The sequence below is a fragment of the Oncorhynchus mykiss genome, chromosome 9, assembly GCF_057628025.1.
Source record: "Oncorhynchus mykiss isolate SJ-2025 chromosome 9, ASM5762802v1, whole genome shotgun sequence".
Lineage (NCBI taxonomy): Eukaryota > Metazoa > Chordata > Actinopteri > Salmoniformes > Salmonidae > Oncorhynchus > Oncorhynchus mykiss.
Genome location: NC_143030.1, coordinates 59,909,767 through 59,929,808, shown reverse-complemented (window position 1 = coordinate 59,929,808; position 20,042 = coordinate 59,909,767). Strand labels below are relative to the sequence as shown.

Genomic DNA, 20,042 nt, shown 5'->3' with positions numbered 1-20,042 from the left:
ATTGGCTGTGTGTCTCGGCAGGCTTCTCAGTGTGTCCTAACCTCACGCTGCAGGTCAATATCCCATTCTGGATCCTGCCTGGTTCCTGCCTGGCCTGCCAAGGTTCTGAGCGTTGTTCCAGATGAACCTCTGTAACATGCCGTTATTCCTGCCCCCTCTGCAGCGGCACTTTGCTCTTCATGCTTGGCTCTGTCGGTCTGTTGAGTGTCTGGATGCTTTCAGAGCTCTGGCCAAATGAATACATGAGGATGCAGGAAGTGCTCTATGAATCACCTGGAACCAATTTCTGCACCAAATCTAGTTATGATGCTGTCAGAGCCTACAGTAACCAACAGACTTCTGTTCAACGTTTAGTTTTGATTTACATTTGGTTAAGGTGTCAACTAATGTGAATTCAATGTGAAATCAACCAAAATGTCAACATGTCATTGGATTCACATAGATTCATATTTTAGATGGTTTGGAAACAACATTGATTTCATTTAACCCGTTTTTGCCCAGTGGGTACATTCTAGAAACGTTTTTAAAGACTAAGGCCATCACTGACAAGCTAATGATTTTTTTCAAATTTCTTTCCATCTTTGCTTCTTTCTCTGAATGAATGGATAAACTGTGGCTGTACAGTATGCTTCTTTGTTGTTGTCAGAGATGGAGAGGTCTTCTCCAACAGTAATCTATGAGTACTCTCTATGAAAGTGCCAGTGGTTCCGCCCCACTGAGAGAATCACTACAATTACCTGACCTGACCATAGACATCATTCGGGCTGACTTTTGGTGGGTGCTGATTTAGAAGAGAGACTCCTCCCCCTAGTCACACATACTATTCACACCCCTGACCTTAGCGTCACAGCACTAAGGTCAGGGGGCGGGGCAGACGTTATTATGTAATGGACAGGTCTGACAGAGGAGCGGAAATCACGGTGCTCGCCTTACAAGACAGAAGGAGGTCAGGGGCTGGGTAGACATTTTGTTAACAATTGAGCTGAAGTGAGTTTGAAGACGTGTGTGTTGGGCTGTGTATTGATCTGAAGTATTGGTGATTTGACATTGTCCTCTCCTTGTTTTCAGAACCTGCTGGTAAACCATGGATGAAGAGCAGTGGAAAAGGCTGAATGAAACTCATGTCCATGAACAGTTTTACTGCAGCACAAGACTGGCACTTCCAAATGTCTCGCTGATTCATATTTAGGGGCAAAGAGCTGCTTTGGTGTTAGCATAATGCCTTTTATACATTGTTTTAATCATTTTATCTTAATTTTGAAGTTGCACTACGTAGATGCTACTGTACATTTTACAGGGTAAAATAGATATTTGAAAGAGGACTGACTGGTTTTAAGTTGTATTTTGTTTTATATTTTTTAACAGTATACTCAGGACTTCCTGACCATTTATCAGGTTTCTATCATATCCATTCCATTATTTCATCAATTAAACCATATCCCTATGCTGATGTCTGTCTGGTTCTTGGTTTTGCTATAGCTGTGCCTGTATAGTACTTGTAAGTGGCTATATTGAACCACTTTCTTCTGTTTCTTTGTAAAACTCAGAACGCACGTAGAAAGCAACACATTTCTTCTTGGTCATTCATTCTCTTTTCTCTTGACATTTATTCTCGTTCTGTTTCTTGGCGTTTATTCTCGTTCTCTTGGCATTTATTCTTGTTCTCTTTCTTAATATTTATTCTCGTTGTGTTTCTTGACATTTATTCTTATTCCGTTTCTTGCCGTTTTATTCATAGAGAAAATATGTCATCCTGTGATAATGTGTTTCTGGGGTTGCCATGGCAACAGGAGAGTGAGGGTGGGTAGTAGATGATAACCCTGGTGTCTGTTGGAAAGACCAGCTCATACAGGTGTTTGAGCTGCCTGAGAGCATGTTATCCAGCCCACCAGAGACGCTCTCCTCTCTATTCAAAGGCGAAAACATCAAGGCAGTTTAATTTTGGTATGACAGAGATGAGACGTGGTCAAGAAGAAGCGGTGTTACACCTCACCAGTGGTTTAAACAACTGGAAAGTGCCCATCCCCATTTGGCTGTCATCACAAAGATCAAGTGGTGTTTCCTATTGGTCCAATTCATTAAAGCACTGCTAAGAGTCATACTTCTGAGAGGAATACTGTCTGTACTCCTAGGAGAGGAGGCTGTGATTGATCTCAGAGCAGGGGGGTTTTCACGTCAAGCCGTGGTGACAGAATTTGTAGCCTGACATGAAGGGGTGGATGGGTGTATAACAGACACAGAACAGGACGACGGAGCCTCAATCTTTCTGCCATGCGTCTCTTATGAGGAGCGCTGCCTTTCATAAGGTTCTCAATCAGAGTGCTGTGAGGAGTGACAGAGTAAAGCAGACTCACAGGCCACCATAATAACCTTGTGACAACAGTAGTACTATTGTCTTGGACACCCCCACATGTGCCTGACATTTTGAGGATGATAACCCTTTGGGCAATCAATGTGGGAGGTGGTGGGCTGCTCCGGGCTGTGTTATTAGAGGAGCACTGGCTTACCCAGTCATATCACTGGGGCTGCCGGGAGGAGGAGTCCACAGAGGCTAGGCACACCCAGCTGACATTTATCCTCAAATACCAGGCTACACAGACCCCCCCCCCCCCCCCCCCACCCAGTTCACTTATTAGCTCTTCTTCTGCCTGCTCTGTGTGTAAAGAGGAGAATAATTACAGCAGTGTGTGGGTTCGGACGGTCAGATATCTGCTTTATTGCTTTTTTCAATCTGCAGGAGTCATCGCATGTCAAGTGGTGTAAGTAAGGAACACCATCCTTCATTTTTTAAAATTTATTTATTTCACCTTTATTTAACCAGGTAGGCTAGTTGAGAACACCTTTATTTAACCGGGTAGGCTAGTTGAGAACACCTTTATTTAACCAGGTAGGCTAGTGGAGAACAAGTTCTCATTTACAACTACGACCTGGCCAAGATAAAGCAAAGCAGTGTGACAGAAACAACAACACAGAGTTACACATGGAATAAACAAACATACCGTCAATAATACAATAGAGAAAGTCTATATACAGCATGTGCAAATGAGGTAGGATAAGGGGGGGGGGGCCAAAGTGGCGAAATTATGACAGTATGGCAAATTAAACACTGGGGTGATATATGTGCAGAAGATGAGTGTGCAAGTAGCGGTACGGGGTGCAAAGGAGCAAAATAAATATGGTGATGAAGTAGTTGGATGGGCTATTTACAGATTGGCTATGTACAGGTGCAGTGATCTGTGAGCTAATCTGACAGCTCTGCAAGGGCTGCGGCTTTGTGGAGCGATGGGTAATGATGCTTCGAGGGTGACTGTTGACGTGTGCAGAGCGTCCCTGGTTCGCACCCAGGTCGGGGCGAGGGGACGGACGTAAAGTCTATACTGTTACACGAGGGCCAGCCAACAAGAGCATACAGGTCGCAGTGGTGTTGTAGTTTGTGGGGCTTTGGTGACAATGGCACTGTGATAGACTGCATCCAATTTGCTGAGTAGAGTGTTGGAGGCTATTTTGTAAATGACATTGCCGAAGTCAAGGATCGGTAGGATAGTCAGTTTTACAAGGGTTTGTTTAGCAGCATGAGTGAATGATGCTTTGTTGCGAAATAGGAAGCCGATTCTAGATTTAATTTTGGATTGGAGATGCTTAATGTGAGTCTGGAAGGAGAGTTTACAGTCTAACCAGACACCTAGGTATTTGTAGTTGTCCACATATTCTAAGTCAGAACTGTCCAGAGTAGTGATGCTGGACGGGCGGGCAGGTGTGGGCAGCAATCAGTTGAAGAACATGCATTTAGTTTTCCTTTTATTTAAGAGCAGTTGGAGGCCACGGAAGGAGAGTTGTATGGCATTGAAGCTCGTCTGGAGGTTAGTGAACACAGTGTCCAAAGAAGGGCCAGAAGTATACAGAATGGTGTTGTATGCGTAGAGGTGGATCAGAGAATCACCAGCAGCAAGAGCGACATCATTGATGTATACAAAGAAAAGAGTCGATCCGATGATTGAACCCTGTGGCACCCCCATAGAGACTGCCAGAGGTCCAAACAACAGGCCCTCCAATTTGACACCCTGTCAGAGAAGTAGTTGGTGAACCAGGCGAGGCAGTCATTTGAGAAACCAAGGCTGTTGAGTCTGCCGATAAGAATGTGGTGATTGACAGAGTCGAAAGCCTTGGCCAGGTCGATATAATACAGCTGCACAGTATTGTCTCTTATCGATGGCGGTTATGATATCGTTTAGGACCTTGAGCGTGGCTGAGGTGCACCCGTGACCAGCTCGGAAACCAGATTGCTTAGCGGAGAAGGTACGGTGGGATTCGAAATGGTCGGTGATCTGTTCGTTAACTTGGATTTCGAAGACCTTAGAAAGGCAGGGTAGGATAGATATTGGTCTGTAGCAGTTTGGGTCTTGAAGAGGGGGATGACCGCGGCAGCTTTCCAATCTTTGGGGATCTCAGATGATAGGAAAGAGAGGTTGAACAAGCTAGTCATAGGGGTTGCAACAATTTCATGACCCCCCATGAGCATGGAAACACAGCTCACACAAGCGCACACACCCTCTCAATCAACAAAGACAGGAAGAACAGCTTCTGCATACTATATGATGTTGTATCATTTGAACTCCCTCTACTGTCTCAATCTCAGCTGATCATGTGGTCTCTGCTTTGGAACTATTTTCCTGAGAAAAACTTGAAGGAATTCTAAGAGTAGTGTTTTTTAGCTAGAGAGTAATTTCAAAAAAGCAGCTTTACAGTACTGAGAGACCACCTAATTGGTCTCAACACATAGAAATGTAGCATTATAGGAAGCTGCTGGCGGGCAATCTAAATAAAAGATGACGTGATGCGGTCACATAGAAGTTGCCACGGTAACCGCCGCCTGAATGCCTTGAGAGATGAGTTTTAAGGCACCAGGTTAGAAAATGACATCCTCTGCATTCAAATGCGTCTTCTGTTGATCCCATGTCTCAACCAATTACCACAGGAGCTATCGCTGCAGATGTGTTCCATTCAGCCTGCTGAAAGCCTCCTTTTAAATGTGAACACGTACGCTTAACACCCACGGATGCATCTCAGGAAGCACAGTACGACACTGTGAAGCACGTTCTTTTCATATCCATTCATATTAATTTCATATCCATTCCATTTAATGTCCGCGAATAGTCTCTTGCTGTTGCACTTGGGACTAACAGAGTGTGACTTTTGTAAACAGGCTTGTTCATAACTAAGAACTTCTTCGGGATCAGTGTCCCGTCCACGGGATGGTTGAGCTAACGTAGGCTAATGCAATTAGCCTGAGGTTGTAAGTAACAAGAACATTTCCCAGGACATAGACATATCTGATATGGGAAGAAAGCTTAAATTCTTGTTAATCTAACTGCAATGTCCAATTTACAGTAGCTATTACAGTGAAAGAATACCATGCTATTGTTTGAGGAGAGTGCACAATTTTGAACATGATAAGTTATTAATAAACAAATTAGGCACATTTGAGCAGTCCTGATACCACATTTTGAACAGACATCCAATGGTTCATTGGATCAGTCTAAACCTTTGCACGTACACTGCTGCCATCTAGCGGCCAAAATTACAGCTGGGCTGGAATAATACATTATGGCCTTTCTCTTGCATTTCAAAGATAATGGTACAAAAAAAAAATACAAAAGAACGTTTTTTTTTTGTTTTTGTATGATCTTTTACCAGATCTATTGTGTTATATTCTCCTACATTCATTTCACATTTCCACAAACATCAAAGTGTTTCATTTCAAATGGTACCAAGAATATGCATATCCTTGCTTCAGGGCCTGAGCTACAGGCAGTTAGATTTGGGTATGTCATATTAGCCGAAAATTGAAAAAAGGGGGCGAATCCTTATTATACACTGAGTGTACAAAACATTAGGAACACCTGCTCTTTCCATGGCATAGAGAGACCAGGTGAAAGTTATGATCCCTTTTATTTATTTATTTTACCTTTATTTAACTAGGCAAGTCAGTTAAGAACAAATTCTTATTTTCAATGACGGCCTAGGAACAGTGGGTTAACTGCCTGTTCAGGGGCAGAACAACAGATTTGTACCTTGTCAGGTGAACTTCCAACCTTCCAGTTACTAGTCCAATGCTCTAACCACTACCCTGCCGCCCCCTTAATGATGTCACTTGTTAAATTCACTTCAATCTGTGTAGACAAAGGGGAGGAGATAGGTTAAAGAAGGACTTTTAAGCCTTGAGACAATTGAAACATGGATTGTGTGAATTGTGTGAAGATTTAAGTGCCTTTGAACGGGGTTTGGCAGTAGGTGCCAGGTGCACCGATTTGAGTGTGTCAAGGATTGCAACACTGCTGGGTTTTTCACGTAGTTTCCCGTTTGTATCAAGAATGGTCCACCACCCAAAGGACATCCACCCAACTTGATACAACTGTGAGAAGCATCGGAGGTCAAAATGTGCCAGCATCACTGTGGAATGCCTTCCTCACCTTCTAGAGTCCATGCTTCCTACAAGGGGTGGCAACTCAATATTAGGAAGGTGTTCCTAATGTTTTATACACTCTGTGTATATACATTATTCCAGGGATAAACACATTATAGTGATATGGAAATTGTCCTGAAAGCATTTAATTGAATTCCCTTGCATGCCAACTTGTCAGTGTGAGGGAATGGTGTTAGCTGGGGATGGGATTTCCTGCTGTCTCTTCTTGCATTCACAGGTCTACTGTACACTGTATTACTCTTCATACGCAGCTGGCTTGACCTCTCTACCTACATTTAAAATCCATTTAGCATCTCATGCAGCAGAGGTCCTCGCACCTGAAGAGAAGAGGGGGAAATAATGGCACATGAAGATAGGCTCAAAGTACAGGACAATTACTTTACACATGCCTGGTAAATGTTATGGACTGAACATGGACCACCAAACCACTCTCCCCTCCCATGCTGCAGTGTAGACTAACATCTCTCTCAGTAGTCTCCAAACAGTGGTTCTCCCTCCTCCCAGGCTCCTACATAAGCCAGCTCACAAGGAGAGCAGTACTCTGACAATGGTCCTTAATTAGAGCGTGCCTCTGTCTGACAGCCTCTATTCTGCTCCAGCATGTCCTGATCTGCATAACAGCTCCACACTTCCCTGCTACCAGCTTCACAGCCGCTTCACGGCTAATCCAATCCACTCCCATCTTAGCCCCAGTGGTTAATGCAGAGCGGAACCAGTCCTGTTCTAATTGAATAAGACCTGGTTAGTCCGCCTCTTCTCGCCCAGCCTGGATCAGGGATTGCTAAGGAAGAAATGCAGTGGTTGGGGAGAATGCTGACACACTGGTTGGAATTGGTAGTTTCTCATCACCAAGGCTAGAGTGACACAAAAAATATTTGAGTGACACAAAAATTACAACAATATCAATGGGCTACGTAAAGAAACGTTAGCTGACATGGGCTGGCTGATCTGTTATAAATATCTCTCTAAGGTATGTAATGACCGACATGAAAAGAGGAACTGATGATGCACTACCCAACTTCAAAATGGCACCTTGTGCATCCTACTATTACAACTTTCAAGAGTACGTTTAAAGCCGGACTGAGTTCCTTTAAATCACCTACTCATTCAAGGGTTTTTCTTTATTTGTACTATTTTCTACATTGTAGAATAGTGAAGACATCAAAACTATGAAATAACACATGGAATCGTAGTAACCAAAAAAGTGTTAAACAAATCAAAATATATTTTATATTTGTGATTCTTCAAAGTAGTCATCCTTTGCCTTGATGACAGCTTTGCACACTCTTGGCATTCTCTCAACCAGCTTCATGAGGTAGTCACCTGGAATGTGGTATTTCTTTCCTTCTTAATGCATTTGAGCCAATCAGTTGTGTTGTGACAAGTCCGGCTTTAAACGTACTCTTGAAAGTTGTAATAGTAGAATCACAAGTTGCTATTTCTAAATTGGGTCGTGCATCTTCAGTTCCTCTTGTCATGTTAGTCATTACATACCTTAGAGAGATATTTACAACTTGTTAAAAATGTCCAGATCAACTAGCCCATGTCAGCTAACGTTTTTTTCTGTAGCCCATAGACCCCTGCGCCACCTCCTGCAGACACCTCGCTACAGTTTGGTAACCACTGCTGTAGAGGAGTGTGACAATAAAAACTCTCATCATTGATTTGTCACTATGCTACGCAGTGAACTTTCCTTATTATTTTTTACTTTACTTTCAGTTCTTCCCACTCCAACACACCCTCCCCTCTATCTCTCCTCGTGGTGGGTGGTTGCCTTGCCTCCCCTGACTGCCCTTTGGCATTACAGCACACACAGCAGGCCTTGGCACTGTGGCACAGCACACACTCATTAAAATCACACTCAGTGGCTATGCTTCTCTCTCACACACACCAGCTATCTCATACACACCCAGCACTTCTTTGGGAGGACAACAGGAGGCACCCCTCTCTGAAACCTTAGTTTAGCTGTAAACTCATCTCCCCATATTAACCTGGGCACTCAACAACTTTAGGATACACGTTTTGAATTCGTGGTGACTCGAGGAACCCTGGAGATCTTCAAAGAACCGTTGCTAGTCAATAGTTAATATTTGCACCTTCGGTTAGTATGAGGGGTTCTTGGAGAAACCTTTAATGGTTCAATGTAGCAACAGGTTCCTTGAAGAACCCTTGAGTGGAGGCATTTCTTTAGTAGCTTTAAGATATATATTTTTTGGGGCCAGTAATTGTCATTTCTGTTCATCTGTTCTGTTGTATTGTCGTTACATGTTAAGGTTGAACAGTGACAGATTTGTAGCTTCACTGAGGCTGAGAAAAATAAGGAACCCCGCATACTGCTCTTGATAGTATCACTTCTCTTTAATAAGCTTTGTGTATCAGACGCAGGGCCTTCGTCAGAGCTTTTCTGAGTTTTTTTAATTAGCACCCTTATGTAGATTTAGCCCCACCCACATCCGTTCCACGGATTGAAAGGGGTTGGAGTCGAGAGAAAACAAATAAGTGCTACCAAATATAACAATATGCATTTCATAAATATTCAAATGAAGTGTTTATAAAACGTATTAATTAAACACGTCTGTAAAACCACAATGAGGACATCGACCTACCGAGCAAGTTTTCATAGATCATTGGGTACAGTGCAAGAAAAAGCTTCACTGAGGCTAACAGAGGTGTTGGAAGAGTTACCACTTTATTACTAAATGTAATCAGCAATGTTAATGTTATATTACAATATATAATATGCATAAATATTCAAGGTAAATTACATTTGCAGTGTACGAACTTAACATGATGAACAGGAATGCATGCTAATGGAAGGCCAAAAACAACTCTCTGAAAGCAACGCCACCAATCTGATATGCCTCTACAATATTATTATTAAAAAGGTTCAAAATTTAACCCTTTCCCTCACGAAAAGTTTCCGGTTTGAACCTTCAGACAGGGGTTCCTCGAATACCATTTTCAGGGGGTTTCCTTGAGGAACCATTTAGATCTGGAAAGTGTAGGCTGACTATGTATAGTAAGTATGTGATGACTAATCAGACCCACATAAGCTGTTGCCCTTATTGTATTGCCATTATTGTGATTATCAACCCACTTTTGTCGTGGTTATTAATATCCACCTCCTCTGTGTCATATTGACTGCCTGTGTGCCTGGTCTGATAGTCTGTGTCTGCATACGCCTGCGAGTCCAGTCGTCCCCAGGGGAAATCAGCTCAGAGCATAGAGCGTTTTTATCACCTCCTCCATCTGATTAGACAGAAGAATGGCCTGACAAGCCTATATACAGCTAAAGACTTCTCCCTTATGACATTACACCTCCGGATAAAGGAGTTCCACATCTCTGTAATGCCATTAGACCGGAGAGGAGAGGAGGGGAGAGGTTGGCCTGCTTAACCCTATCGTTTGAGGACTACATCAATTGAAGAGCGAGCACACAATTTAATCCTTCTTTAGGAATTAGGATTACACCACCGTCTTCCTTTTATCGCTCATCTTTCTACTCCGGGACGCATTTCCTTTTTCCTCCCTTTCTTTTCCCCATAATGGTCCCTGCGAAGTGGCTTAGTGCTTCATTATTGTGGATTTCTTCCTCTATGGTGAGAGTTCCTGTTCCAGCAGCGGGAGCCCATATTCAGTTTTCTACCAAAGAGTCTCGCTCTGGCAGACAGCACTTCCTTCCTGCTCCTCTGGGCATGTGGCTAAGATGAGAATGATCACTGTCGATAGAAGTAATATTTGTTGTTGTTCATTATTCAGCATTAACTTGTGATGCTCTTTAGTAACAAGCATCTGACACAATAGACCATGTATTATTCCATGATAATCCAGTTGTCCATCAACGTTCATTCTGCTGCATATTTACCTTGAAAACAAGTGGTTGTTTGAAATCATCAGTGTTGGAGAGGAATGTGTGTCAACATCCTGTCAAATCAAACTAGATAATGACATGGAGTTCTGCCAAGAAACGGCATTGATGATGTCTTGATTGGTAGCCCACCACCTTGTTCAGCTCTCCTATTGGCCAAGCATACTGTGAAACCCACTGCATTCTATAAATCCAACTGCTCGTTATGTGCCCCTGGTCTATGTATACTCTTTAGTAAGCCCTGTTATCTGCTTCCTTCAGTGGTTTATCATCCTGACAGCTTATTATACTGTACATACACATGTAGGTAGCTGTTGATGGTTTGGTGGTGCTGGACACACTTTTCCCATACTGCTAACAGGTGGTTGCTATGGTACCATGTTTAACACAGTATTCTCCTCAGTTGGTGGTAAGAAAACAATTGGAGAGAAGAAAACGTTCTAAGCTAACAGTAAGTTATTTCTCAACATGTATACAGCAGGATGAACTGCTCATTACTGCAGAACCTCAAGTATACGACCCACACACTCTTACTAACATTCATGGAATAAAATATGCTGTATCTGTTCCTCAGTAACACATTTACTACACTTGTACTGTAAAACCTGTATTGATTTATCTTGTACAAGTACCTGCGTTTTTGCCGTGAAGGGCTTGAGGTACCCTCTGACAACGATAGATGGCAGTCTTGTACTCGGAGTGTGCTGATAATACCAACGGAGCCGAGCCACTCTTTGACTTTATGTTTTTCGTTTTTTTTCAGGAAGGCTACGGTCTTGCCTCAGATCAAAAATGCACAACACAATACTTTTAAGTACTGTGGGATGTATTAAGGGATGCTATGAATTATTACACACTGTGAGGTGTGTATGTACACAGAAACATCCATACACCTCCGCATTCTCCATATTTGCTGACGATACTGATGTTCACAGTGATGCATCCTCTGCCAATTACAGTCTAGTATTAGAACTAGCTGTTAGAAAAAGCACAATCTGAAAAAAAGACTTGACGGGGTGCACAGTCAGGAAAAATGCTACTACACATCAATACAAGCTTAGTATATACCAATAACCCCTCTGGATTGTAGCAATTCAACCCCTACCCAGTGGGTACCCCTGGCATAGAAACTCTCTAGTTGTGCAACCATGTGTGCCATGTTGACTGCCTTGCCTGGCCCCTCCCACCTGTTACTCTCTTTAGTACACCAGCCAGCGCCACCTCCATAAATCTGTGTCTGTCATGCTCCGCATATGAAACAGAAGTGATGACCACTGTGATTTAGTGCTGCTGGCGCAGGTTCTGGCTGTCTGTTCGAGTACAGCACAGGGCTCCTCTTTTTACAACAGATCCACAGTGACATGATTCATGGTGTCCTGCCTCAGAAGGGGGCAATGCACCCCAGCCGTGCTCACACCATGCAGGGCTGGCCCAGCCATTAGATCATAGGCCTGATGCACTGACACACAGGAGATTTGTCAGTATGATGCACTCTTATACACACACATACGGTACAGACACAAATGAGCAAATCAGATCATCAAAATCCTCATCATATACTTGTCACGTTCTGACCTCTATTTCCTTTGTGTTGTATTTATTTAGTATGGTCAGGGCGTGAGTTGGGTGGGCAGTCTATGTTTGTTTTTCTATGTTGTGGGGCAGTTCTATGTTTTCGGCCTAGTATGGTTCTCAATCAGAGGCAGGTGTCATTAGTTGTCTCTGATTGAGAATCATACTTAGGTAGCCTGGGTTTCACTGTGTGTTTGTGGGTGATTGTTCCTGTCTTTGTGTTTGCACCAGATAGGGCTGTTTTGAGTTCTCACGTTTCTTGTTTTCGTTAGTTTGTTCATGTATAGTGTCTTCATTAAAATACAATGAACAACCACCACGCTGCGTTTTGGTCCGCCTCCACTTCACAACAAGAGAACCGTTACAGAATCACCCACCACAACAGGACCAAGCGGTGTGGTAATGGGCAACGGAAAAAGCAGCAGCAGGAGCAGCGCGAGGAGGTATGGACATGGGAGGAGGAATTAGACGGAAGAGGACCCTGGGCTCAGCCAGGAGAATATCGCCGTCCCAAAGAAGAACTGGAGGCGGCGAAAGCGGAGAGGCGCTGGTATGAGGAGGCAGCGCGGCGTCGTGGATGGAAGCCCGGGAGTCAGCCCCAAAAATTTCTTGGGGGGGGGCTAACAGGGAGTATGGCTACGCCAGGTAGGAGACCTGAGCCAACTTCCTGTGGTTACCGGGGGGCTGGAGAGACCGGGCAGGCACCGTGTTATGCTGTGGAGCGCACGGTGTCCCCAGTGCGGGTGCACAGCCCGGTGCGGTACATTCCAGCTCCGCGTATCGGCCGGGCTAGAGTGGGCATCGAGCCAAGTGCCATGAAGCCGGCTCTACGCATCTGGTCTCCAGTGCGTCTCCTTGGACCGGCTTACATGGCACCAGCCTTGCGCACGGTGTCCCCGGTTCGCCTGCATAGCCCAGTGCGGGCTATTCCACCTCGCCGCACTGGCAGGGCGACCGGGACCATTCAACCGGGTAAGGTTGGGCAGGCTCGGTGCTCAAGAGCTCCAGTGCGCCTGCACGGCCCGGTCTATCCGTCACCACCTCCACGCACCAGCCCTCCGGTGGCAGCTCCCCGTACCAGGCTGTCTCTCCGGCCCAACCTTGCAGGGGCTCTCTCCTCTCCAGCGCTGCCGGAGTCTCCCGCCTCTCCGGCGCTACCAGAGCCTTCCTCCTCTCCAGCGCTGCCGGAGTCTCCCGCCTGTTCGGCGCTAGGAGAGCTACTCAGCCCAGCGTTGCCGGAGCTTCCCGTCTGCCCAACGCCGCCAGTGCCGCCCGTCTGCCCAGCGCCGCCAGTGCCGCCCGTCTGCCCAGCGCCGCCAGTGCCGCCCGTCTGCCCAGCGCCGCCAGTGCCGCCCGTCTGCCCAGCGCCGCCAGTGCCGCCCGTCTGCCCGGAGCCGCCAATGCCGCCCGTCTGCCAGGAGCCGCCAATGCCGCCCGTCAGCCAGGGGCCGCCAGTGCCGCCCGTCAGCCAGGGGCCGCCAGTGCCGCCCGTCAGCCAGGGGCCGCCAGTGCCGCCCGTCAGCCAGGGGCCGCCAGTGCCGCCCGTCAGCCAGGGGCCGCCAGTGCCGCCCGTCAGCCAGGGGCCGCCAGTGCCGCCAGTCAGCCAGGGGCCGCCAGTGCCGCCAGTCAGCCAGGGGCCGCCAGTGCCACCAGTCAGCCCAGCGCCAGCGCCGCCAGTCAACCAGGGGCCGCCAGAGCCAGGGGCCGCCAGTCAGCCAGGGGCCGCCAGTGCCGCCAGTCAGCCAGGGGCCGCCAGTGCCGCCAGTCAGCCAGGGGCCGCTAGAGCCCCTCCGCCCGGAGCAGCTGCCCCTCCGTCCCGAGCAGCTGCCCCTCTGTCCCGAGCAGCTGTCCCTCTGTCCCGAGCAGCTGTCCCTCTGTCCCGAGCAGCTGTCCCTCTGTCCCGAGCAGCTGTCCCTCTGTCCCGAGCAGCTGCCCCTCTGTCCCGAGAAGCTGTCCCTCTGTCCCAAGCAGCCCCTCTGTCCAGTGGGGTCATTGAGAGGGGTGGGCATGGTGAGTAAGCCACGGAGGCGGACAATAAGGCGGACTAAGACAATGGCGAAGTGGGGTCCGCGTCCCGCGCCAGAGCCGCCACCGCGGACAGACGCCCACCCAGACCCTCCCCTATAGGTCAAGGTTTTGCGGCCGGAGTCCGCACCTTTGGGGGGGGGGTACTGTCACGTTCTGACCTCTATTTCCTTTGTGTTGTATTTATTTAGTATGGTCAGGGCGTGAGTTGGGTGGGCAGTCTATGTTTGTTTTTCTATGTTGTGGGGCAGTTCTATGTTTTCGGCCTAGTATGGTTCTCAATCAGAGGCAGGTGTCATTAGTTGTCTCTGATTGAGAATCATACTTAGGTAGCCTGGGTTTCACTGTGTGTTTGTGGGTGATTGTTCCTGTCTTTGTGTTTGCACCAGATAGGGCTGTTTTGAGTTCTCACGTTTCTTGTTTTCGTTAGTTTGTTCATGTATAGTGTCTTCGTTAAAATACAATGAACAACCACCACGCTGCGTTTTGGTCCGCCTCCACTTCACAACAAGAGAACCGTTACAATACTAATGTAACTGTATATTCTCAGGTTGTGTAGCCCTGGTGCAAAATTCACACACAGTCTGAGAAGAAGAGGAGAGACTGTAGCAAATGGGTCCTCACCTGCATAATTCAGGTGGACCTGCTACTCCTAAGTGGGAAATGGTGTCATTGTTCGGTCCTGTGTTTGTTCCACAGACAGTGACACAGAGGGCTGGTCACTCTGAGAGAACGCGTTGGCATTCCAGATTACAGTGAATTTATATCACCTCAGGTGCACTGTTCACACAATGGTGAGCTTCATTATATGGAGAACATTTATAAAAGCTTCACCTGTCGATCATGTCACCCTGGCGGGTGGGGTGGGGTGGAGGGGGGTGTTGTGGTCCTGCAGGTGGTCTGAAGTCAGCTCCACTGTCCCTGTCTGTCTCTCCTGGCTTGGCTGTGCCTGCTGGCGCTAGAGATAGCATAGCTATACTCCCAGGTTCCCCAGCTGTGCTACGGTAGGATGGGGCTGTACGCAGAGCAGAGCAGAACAGAACAGAGCAGAACAGAGCAGAGCAGAACAGAGCAGAGCAGAGCAGAGCCGAGCCGAGCAGAACAGAGCAGAGCAGAGCAGAACAGAGCAGAGCAGAGCAGAACAGAGCAGAGCAGAGCAGAACAGAGCAGAGCAGAACAGAACAGAGCAGAGCAGAGCAGAACAGAACAGAACAGAGCCGAGCAGAACAGAACAGAGCAGAGCAGAGCAGAACAGAGCAGAACAGAGCAGAACAGAGCAGATCAGAGCAGAACACACCGGTGGAGGGGAGTAAGAAGAAATCACAACACCCAGACTAACAGTGCACCTCCTCCGCTGTAGCAGAACCAGGCTATAGATTTCTGTCTGTCTCTGAGGGACTGGTTCTGTATCATTACTAGAGAGATGTTGGTGGTTTGTGGGAGATGGGAAAGAAGCAGGGGTAACACTTCATACGGTTGCTCTATACAACTGTAATGACTCTAGTTACAACATTGTATCAACAAGCTCTTATTTAAACACATGCAGAAACACACACAGCCTTTCCAATATCCAGTATGGTCTGGGTGTTGTGACTTGCTCCTCAACAATCTCCAGAGGTAGGCTGCGTGTATGTGGCATCAAGGCATGGGGGGGTGGTATTCTGCCACAGCTGACATTCCCCCTGCACATCTGTATGACCCACAGCCTGCTAATGTTTCTGTGATTGACAGGAAGAGACACACGGACCGTTCCTGAGTCACTCCCCATTTCCATCAGGAACTGCGGAGCGGCAAGGGACCAGCATGGAAAGGAGAACGCTGTATTATTAATATTATCCCAGATGTTTTTAGGGTCACAGCAGGTACATCCTAGTCCGTATACTGAATGTGTTTGTTGTGTTTGTTCATTAACTGGCAGTCCGGACTATACCAACATTTCATCAGAATACATTAAATTCATGTAGCTAGCGAAAGCAGACAGACTGTATCTCCCAGAGGTGCTGTAAGCTTAGTAGAGCAACCCAAATATGAAGCTCAGAATAGAGACTTCAGTGCTTTCTTGCTGTATTTCAATAATGCTATTTGGGACTGACCCAGAAACCTGATTATCACTGTTGATATATTACAGCTTTCAGTCCAGTTCTGTAAGGGGAGGTGGAGTTAACATGTGGAAGATCACAACTTGATCGGGCTGAATAGTTTTGGGGATTTCTGTCTCGCTAAGCAAAACAATTGTGCCCATGCTCCCAGCGCTCCCAGCAGTCCACTGGTGCGAGTGCTTCTCATTTTGAAGAGTCTAATAATGTGAGAGCTTGTTTTGGCGACGCAGCTGGTATGTTTGACTAGGCAGGCTTGCATGTGGACAGCCGCGCAGTCCAATTGGTACACAGTTGATGTGGTGCTGGGGTCGGAGAAAGGTCAGCCCTCACTTTGAGTTCAGCATCTGCAACTTTCTTACAGGCAGATACAGCCAGGAGAGAGAGAGAGGGGGGGGGGGGGGGGGGGGGGGGGACGTTTGCCAAAGACCCTCAGGATCAATAAACAAAGTAAGATATGAGTCTCATATCGTAAGATTCACAAATCATTTATTTTTCTTCTCACAAACAAGTAACTGCCAAAATAAAAGTAACACCAACATAAAGTGTCTTAATAGGGTGTTGGGCCACCACAAGCTGCCAGCTTCAATGTGCCTTGGCATAGATTCTACAAGTGTCTGGAAGTCTATTGGAGGGAAGAAATTCCATAATTTGGTGATTTGTTGATGGTGGAAACGCTGTCTCAGGCATCGCTCCAGAATCTCCTATAAGTGTTCAATTGGTGTGACTGACACACACACACGCACACACACACACGCACGCACACACACACACACACACACACACACGCACACTTTAAACCCCCATGCTCCTTTGAGACCCCTATTTCAAAGTCACTGAGATCTCTTTTAGCCATTGTAGCCAAAATTATGAGCAACTGGTCATTTTATACATAACCCTAAGCATTATGGGATGTTTTAATTGCTTAATTAACTCAGGAACCACACCTGTGTGGAAGAACCTGCTTTCACTGAACAAAAATATAAATGCAACATGTAAAGTGTTGGTCCTAAGTTTCATGAGCTGAAATAAAATTTCCCAGAAATGTTCCATATGCACAAAAAGCTTATTTCTCTCAAATGCTGTGCACACATTACCTTATGTAATAGTATAACTTTAGTCCGTCCCCTCGCCCCTACCCGGGCTCGAACCAGGAACCCTCTGCACACATTGACAACTGACACCCACGAAGCATCGTTACCCATCGCTCCACAAAAGCCGCGACCATTGCAGAGCAAGGGGAACCACTACTTCAAGGTCTCAAAGCGAGTGACGTCACCAATTGAAACGCTATTAGCGCGCACCACCGCTAACTAGCTAGCCATTTCACATCGGTTACATTTACATCCCTGTTAGTGAGCATATCTCCTTTACCAAGATAATCCATCCACCTGACAGGTGTGGCATATCAGGAAAATGATTAAATAGCATGATCATTACACATATGCACCTTGTGATGGGGACAATAAAAGGCCACTTTAAAATGTGCAGGTTTGTCACACAACACGATGCCTCAGATGTCTCCAATTTTGAGGGAGTGTACAATTGGCATGCTGACTGCAGGAATGTCCACCAGAGCTGTTGCCAGATATTTGAATGTTAATTTCTCTCACAACCGCAGACCACCCCAGGACCTCCACTTCCGACTTCTTCACCTGCAGGATCGTCTGAGACCAGCCACCCGGACAGCTGATGAAACTGTGGGTTTGCACAAACTAAGAATTTCTGCACAAACTGTCAGAAATGGTCTCAGGGAAGCTCATCTGCGTCCTCGTCGTCTTCACCAGGGTCTTGACCTAGTTTGGCGTCATAACCGACTTCACTGGGAAAATGCTCACCTTTGATGGCCACAGGCACACTGGAGAAACAGTTTTCAACTATAGTGGGCACATGGCAGACAGTGTGTATGGTGTTGTGTGGGCGACCGGTTTGCTGATGTCAATGTTGTGAACAGAGTGCCCCGTGGTGGTGGTGGAGTTATGGTATGGGCAGGCATAAGCTATGGACAATGAACACAGTTGCATTTTATATATGGCAATTTGAATGCACAGAGATACCTGACGAGATCCTGAGGCCCATTGTCGTGCCCTTCATCCACCACCATCAGTTCATACTTCAGCATGATAATGCATGGCCCCATGTCACAAGGATCTGTACACAATTCCAGGAAGCGAAAAATGTCACAGTTCTGTTATGGCCTGCAGAATTATCAGACATTTCACCCATTGAGAATGTTTGGGATTCTCTGAATAGGCGTGTACGACAGCGTGTTCCAGTCCTTGCCAATATCCAGCAACTTCGCACAGCCATTGAAGAAGACTGGGACAACATTCCACAGGCCAAAATCAACAGCCTGATCAACTCTATGAGAATGTCATGCTGCATGAGGCAAATGGTGGTCACTCCAGATACTGACTGGTTTTCTGATCCACGCCCCTAACTTTTATTTTAAGGTATCTGTGACCAACAGACGCATATTTTCTATTCCCATTCATGTGAAATCCATAGATTAGGGCCCAATGAAATACTTAAATTGACTGATTTCCTTAAATGAACTGTAACTCAGTAAAATCTTAGAAATTGTTGCATTTTGCGTTTCTATTTTTGTTCAGTGTACTTTGGAGCCCTCATTTACTCACGTGTTTCCTTTGGCAGTTACTTTTACAATTTGTAAAACAGATCCGTTTATTCCTCTCTTACACAACGCATGCTGGCCTCTCCCATGTTGAGAAATAGTGTAAATTAGAGCATTGTTCCTCAGTGCTGCTGTGCTGCCTGTCTGAAGGGATTATGATTGTGATCACTCCTACTGTAGCCTATGAATTGGTCAGAGTCTAACATGCTGCGCCTGTAAGCCTATTAGGAAAGGGAATTCACTGAGTCCTTTCTTAGGATAAGCCAACTGTAAACGCTACGTGCAGGAGCGGCGAGAAGCCGGGACTAAACGCGGGATTTAAGGGAAGAAAAGAGGAAACAATACATGGGGGAGAAAACCACTGCATCTGCAGAAACGTCTGCAGACAAATCCCTTAATGGTGAAAAAGATGCTGGGATTTACATTTTGCTGTTTCCCCCTCAGTGACCATAGTTTGAGAAACATGAAGAGGCTCAGCTCAATCTGCCAGAGAAGACTTGGCGGCCATGGCACTTTCACTGGGTTACATGGAGCACAAGCTAGGAAATCATAGGAAGTGGAGTACAGCAGGGAATAGGCTGGATAGGAATCTTTCCTGTCTATATATCTGTGTGGTTAAACCATTGTTCACTTCATGCTCATTTAAGTTTAAATTGAAACCAATAAAATATTTAAGCTCATTCCATGGAGTGTCTCCTGGTTTTTGTTTTTTCCTTTCAATTAAGCCCAAGACAACCAAGTGAGGGGAGTTCCTTGCTAATTAGTGACCTTAATTCATCAATCAAGTACAAGGGAGGAGCGAAAACCACTCGGCCCTCAGTGAAATGAGTTTGACACGTGCATTAAACCAAATAAAAATTGGGATATTATTTGAGAAAGAAAGGAAGAAGCTTTTTATGTCCAGTGATGCTGGTATTTTCATAGAAGAGGACACTACATCACTCTTCCTCTGTCAGCATACTGAGGGCGGTTGGTGTTCAGGTGCGTTGACACAGAGCATCACAGTCACTCAGTCTGAAAAGACATTCTGGCACTTTCCTAGTGTCTGAGGAGACCAGTGCACTCTCGCTTGAAGGCCGGGGCACAATTCACTCTCTGTTAGCCCTTGGTTGGCATGTGGGTTTAACAGCAACATAGAGGTCGAAGCAGTGAAATGCTTCACCTCTGTGCACAGGACTGGTTAGGCAATACACACACATATATGAGCACACACATGTCAAAGGTATTCACAAAGGTGCAAGGTTTAAACTCAGTACTGCTCTTCAGGGCGTACTGTACCATAAATACAACCACACCATTACAATACCACATAACAAATTGCTTCCTTCCCCATCACACTCTTGACTCTTCCATCCAAGCTTG

General features: G+C 46.2%; 1 protein-coding gene across 2 annotated transcripts in view; it reads left to right on the top strand.

Annotated features, from left to right (window-relative positions):
• The window catches only part of chchd6a (coiled-coil-helix-coiled-coil-helix domain containing 6a), a 63,466-nt gene extending 62,021 nt beyond the window's left edge, over positions 1–1,445 (top strand). For both annotated transcript variants that reach the window (XM_021616274.3, XM_021616273.3), the window contains one exon: positions 1,069–1,445. In XM_021616274.3, the coding sequence (XP_021471949.1) occupies positions 1,069–1,092 (24 nt within the window). In that variant the 3' untranslated portion in view covers positions 1,093–1,445. The remainder of the gene's footprint in view (positions 1–1,068) is intronic.
• The last annotated feature ends 18,597 nt before the right edge of the window (positions 1,446–20,042 follow it).